At 33.9% G+C, this 5,228-nt stretch overlaps 1 protein-coding gene across 2 annotated transcripts in view; it reads right to left on the reverse strand.

Moving 5' to 3' along the window:
• LOC112154596 (nebulin-related anchoring protein) overlaps positions 1–5,228 on the reverse strand; it is a 33,954-nt gene that overhangs the window by 6,269 nt on the left and 22,457 nt on the right. For both annotated transcript variants that reach the window (XM_024285669.2, XM_024285670.2), the window contains 9 exons: positions 4,468–4,575; positions 4,278–4,391; positions 4,003–4,200; positions 3,063–3,167; positions 2,828–2,926; positions 749–853; positions 561–668; positions 182–493; positions 1–103 (listed from right to left, as the gene is read on the reverse strand). In XM_024285669.2, the coding sequence (XP_024141437.1) occupies positions 1–103; positions 182–493; positions 561–668; positions 749–853; positions 2,828–2,926; positions 3,063–3,167; positions 4,003–4,200; positions 4,278–4,391; positions 4,468–4,575 (1,252 nt within the window). The remainder of the gene's footprint in view (positions 104–181; positions 494–560; positions 669–748; positions 854–2,827; positions 2,927–3,062; positions 3,168–4,002; positions 4,201–4,277; positions 4,392–4,467; positions 4,576–5,228) is intronic.

The raw sequence follows: 5,228 nt of genomic DNA on the forward strand, positions 1-5,228 counted from the left end.
CACTTATGAGCTCTCCAGCCTTTTTGGCAGACTCCAGCTGAGGTGCCCCCACTCCATCCCAGGCCACCCCTTTCATGAAACTGAGGTCTGACTTGTAGAGTTTCTACAAAAACAATAATAATAATAATAATGATAATCATGCTTGAAGGCTTTTTTTTTAAACTTGTATTGATTATCTTACCTCACTCTGGAGCTCATACGCCTTCTTGGCCCACTTGACCTTCATGTCGTCGGGTAGCACCGTGTACTCGTGCAGCCTCTTCCGGTAGTCCTGATCGCTGGCCAGCGTTTGGGCGTTCTTCGCCGCCACCAGGTGGATCATATCCGGAGTGAGGTGGTACTGGCCGCTTGTCATCAGCGCGTCTTTGCGGTACTCCTGATCGCTGGCCAGGCGGCCGGCCTGCAGGCAGTGCAGGAGGTGGGGGTCGTCGGTGACGCTCCTGGCTCCAATGTGTTTGCCCTTGTCCAGCAGGTGGCTGTATTTGTATTTGTACTGCAGAGAAGAGGTTATTATAGTCTCTGATGTTGACATATTTGGAGTCGTTTTTGATGTAGCTCACGTCGCTGGCGATGCCGGTGGAGCTCTTGGCGGCCTGGAAGGGGATGTCCTGCATGGTGAGCTTGTAGCCCTGAGCCCTCAGAGTGTGCCAGGACTCTCTATACTTGATCTGCAGCAGAAAAAACATTCAAACATGTCGCACAAAAAAGATACAATAAATAAAAATTAAGGCACGTTTTCTCATTGTACCTCGCTGAAGTTTGCTGCGTTGATCTTCGCTTGTGTGATCTCAGGCCTCTCAGTCGTAATAGTGTAGTTGTGTTGGTCGTTCACACCTTTTTGTTTGTACAAGCGCTAAAAAAAAGAGAAAAATAAGCAAAATACAGATTTTTTTTACCTTTTGTAACAAGAAAAAAATATATATAAGAAAAAAACCGAGTATTATTGCAACTACAAGAGAAAAAAATAAACAAATATATAAAAATTAAACGTTTACATTTTATGAAAAATAAACGTATAATTCAAAAAGTCATTATTTTACACGGAAAAAGTCATTTTTTTACAAAAATATAATTACAACAGAGTAGTAGGGCCACCTTAAAGAATGAAAACATTCTGAACACCATGAGAAAAAAATTGTACAATTATGATTAAAGTCATCATTTAATGAAAATAAAATTGTGAATTTAAAAATTTGTAATTTTACAATTTAAAAAAGTCAAGTTGTTGTGATAATAATTTCATAAAGATACATTTCTACATTTACAATAAAACCAGTTTTAGTCAGATTTTGTCGCAGTGCTAGTGTCAGGTCTCAGGCTGCCATGCCTCTTTTTGGCCACCAGAGGGAGCCATCACCAGAGTATTGACACTCCCTGTGCCATTTCTCACTCAATATTCCATCAGCCTCTGCTCCCTCTTCCAAGGCTCTCCCAGATGTTCCCCATCACCTCATCAGAACAAACAGTATTTAGACAGTGGTCTTGAGGTCTTTGTTTTTGCACCGCAATCTGTCCAGACGTTTATTTCCATGCTCTATTCCTGTTACTGGAATTCTGCCTGTTTTTTTGACCACATCTTGCCTGTTTTGTTCGCTATTAAATTCTCTGCAAATGGATCCAAACGCCTCCGCCTCTTCGTTACAGCTATCTTAAAGTTAAATGTAACATTTTATTTTCAAAAAAGTATGAATTTTTAAGCATAAACTAACTTTATTCCTGCAAATTGTTTGTTTTCTCATTATTGTTGGACTCTACTCTTATAAAATTATGCCCTATTTCTTATCATGTTACAACTTTATTCTCATACATTTTTACTTTTTTTTCATAATTTTATGATTTGATTCTCATACATTTGTTTATTTTTCTGCTTTTAAATTGGGCCCAATAATCCCTCTTTAGCTTTTAAAATGTTTTAACAAATACAACCGAACATTACTTTTTAGATTTGTATTGCAGATAATTCCAAGACGGATATTTGACTTTTTTTTTGTAAATATACAACTTTATTTTTGTGACATTAAACCTTTGTATTTGAAAAATCAGGACTTTTTCCTTGTAAAATTACAACTTTTTAAATAATATGTTTCTGACTCTTGTGCATTTTTTAACCTTTTTTGTTATAATCATAAAGACTTGGACTGTTTTCTCATAAATGTAAAACTTTATTGTGGCTTTTTTTTCATATTCATACAATTTTATTTTCAAAAAAAAATTGGCTGTTTTGTCGTAGTTTTATAACTTTATGGTTGTAAAATTTTATTTTTTTTTCTAATATTTGTGCAACTTTATTTTTGTAAATTTTAACTGTTTTCTCATAAATTTACAATTACATTTTTGTAAAACTTTGGCTTTTTTCTCATATGACTTTATATTTTTGATGGTTTTCCTGTAATTTACAACTGTATTTTTGTAAACTTTAGCTTTTTTCTCATAATTGTACGACTTTATGTTTNNNTAGTCATATAATCTTAATTTTGACTTAATTTTCGTAACATTTTGACAGTTTTAATAATTGTACATATCTATATATGTATAATTTTTTACCTTTTTCTTTAATTTTGCAACTTTTTTCGTTATTTAATGTTTTTTTTCTATAATTGTATGACTTTTTCCCCATAATATGTTTTTTTTAAGTTTCACAACTCTAATCTAGTAAAATGTGGACTTTTGACAAAAAGGCCCAACTTTTACGTAAAATTTAGACTTCTTTTCACATAATTATTTTCATATATTTATTTTAATGTTTATCTGTTATGGTGGCCCTTGTACTCCATTATAAAAATGAGAAGACTCCATAAAATGAAAATTAAATTAAATTAATTCTCACCTCATTTGTGATCTGCCCACTGAGTTTAGCGTGGACGATGTCTGGAGAGTCTGCGATGGAGGTGTGCTTGAATCTGCACGGCTGCTGTCTGTACTTTTTCTGTTGGACAAAGAACCATCATAATTAAAAAATAGATAAAACACAGTTGAAGAATGTAGAAAAAAATGTACCAGTTTCATTTATTTAGTTAAATTAAATGTAATTAATTGAGTATATAAGGAAGAAAACTTCTCACATCACTGATCAGATCTGAGGCTCGTTTGGACTCTTCAATCTGCAGGGCTCCAGTGGCGATCCAGGCGGCACCCCGCAAATAATTCAAGTCAGAGCGATACTCTCTCTGCAGACAAAGCAAAGACATCGTTTTGAATTTATTTTCCTGTGAGGTTTTTGTTCACAGAAAATACTAAGCAGATTTTTTTTTACTATTTTAATTTTTGGAAAAACATGCTTTTCCTTTTTTTCAACTTCAATATTTTGCAGGGCATCCAAGCATTTTTAAAAAATATTTTTTTTTCTTCAAGCAAAAAAAAATCTACAGTTTTTTTTCAACTTCAATTTTTTACAGAGCTTTTAAGATTTAAAAAAAACATTTTCTTCAATTTAAAAAAAGAAAATCTTCAATTAAAAATAATTTTTTTCTTCAATTTTTTTTTACTTCAATATCTTACGGAGCCCCTAAGTATTTGTAGAAAACACAATTTTTTTCTTAAATTAAAATAAAAAAATCTACTTTTTTTTCTTAACTTCAATTTTTTATGGAGCCCATAAGTATTTTTTAGCAAAAATATTTTTTTCTTTAATAAAAAAAAAGTCCTACATTTTTTTCCAACTTCAATTTTCTACAGAGCCCCCAAATTTTTTTTAATTTTTTTTTCCTTCAATTAAAAAAAAAAAAAAAAAATTTTTCTTCAATTTTTTTCAACTTAATTTTTTTACGGAGCCCCTTAAGTATTTTTGGAAAATAAATTTTTTTTCTTCAATGAAAAAAAAAACAATTTTTTTTTCAACTTTGATGTCCCTTTAGGGGCACCGTACAAAGGCAATAAGCAGCAGAAAAAAATACCTTTTTGGTGTTTGTTTTCTTCTTTTTAGGGTAGTAAAGGGTTAAACACTTTTACTGTGTTATTTAACTACAAGAGTAATAAAATGCATTAATGAAGACGTCCTCCCACCTCACTCTGCAGAGCGTAGGCTCTCTTGGCGGCCTGCAGCTTCAGGTCATCAGGCAGGGAGGTGTAGTTGTGCAGGGACAGCCTGTAGTCCTGATCGCTGACCAGCGCCTGCGCTTTTTTGGCGTGAGCCACCTCCATCATGTCCATGGAGAGGTGGAACTTAGACAGCTGCTTCGCAGAGTCCTGTTTATACTTGAGCTACACATTTCAAAGAAAGAAGTTGATGAATTTCTTATTCCAAACTGACTTTTTCTCTGAAGCGGAGATGCACTCACGTCACTCTGCAGGCTGCTGGCGTGGACGGAGTGAGCGATGTTCAAGTCGTCCTGCAGTCCCTTCAGACCAATCATCTTTCCTTTGCTTCTCTCGAAGTCTTCTTTGTACTTTTGCTGGAATAATCATTAATTGATTGACTTCTTTTGTTCTATTTTCCGACAGTCAAAAACAGATGAAATGTAATCTCACATCACTGAGGATCTCTGCAGAGGCTTTGGCCGACTGGAACGGGATGGCATCCAAACGGAGCTTGTAGCCACCGTCGCGTAGCTTCGTCCAGGACTCCTTATAGCGACTCTGAATGTGCAAACACAATTGACACTCTTTTTACTCTGATAAATCTTACCACGATTGGAGAATCTCGATTAAAAACCTGTACTCTGACAGTCTTCATCATTTTTCCAGCTTCAGGAACAACACCTCAATTTTTCAGTTTATCCAATCAAAAATTCAGAATTTTCCTATGGAGGATGGACTTATTGATGTGATAAAAAGCTGTCCAAGCATCTCATTTCTAAAACTGTACATCTGTTTGATGGTTTTTTTATAGCACATAATTTGAAAATTAGGGATATTGAGAAAGGATGAGTTAGGAATTGAGTTATCTCACTCAATAAGGGATAAGTGCTTATCCAAGGTTTACTCTTGTTCTATTAACACAAGAAATAATTCACAAGTGTCAAAGTCAAGGCAAGTGAAGGTAATTATATCTGGTCATCCAGATCATTTTATTTTATTGTTATTAATGACCAAATGTTATCTTGAGCTCATTTCTAACTTGTGTAATTTGACAAAATATATGTTTATGGGAGTAAAATATTAAAAGTTATTTAAGGTTTAAGTTGATTTATTCTGGAAAAATATTCCTGCCTTTTTGTTATTTCTAATTATGTTAAAAAGTTACAGTTTTAAAGTTTTAAAAATGATCATTCGGCTAGCTTTTTGAACTA

Source organism: Oryzias melastigma, linkage group LG19, assembly GCF_002922805.2.
Source record: "Oryzias melastigma strain HK-1 linkage group LG19, ASM292280v2, whole genome shotgun sequence".
NCBI lineage: Eukaryota > Metazoa > Chordata > Actinopteri > Beloniformes > Adrianichthyidae > Oryzias > Oryzias melastigma.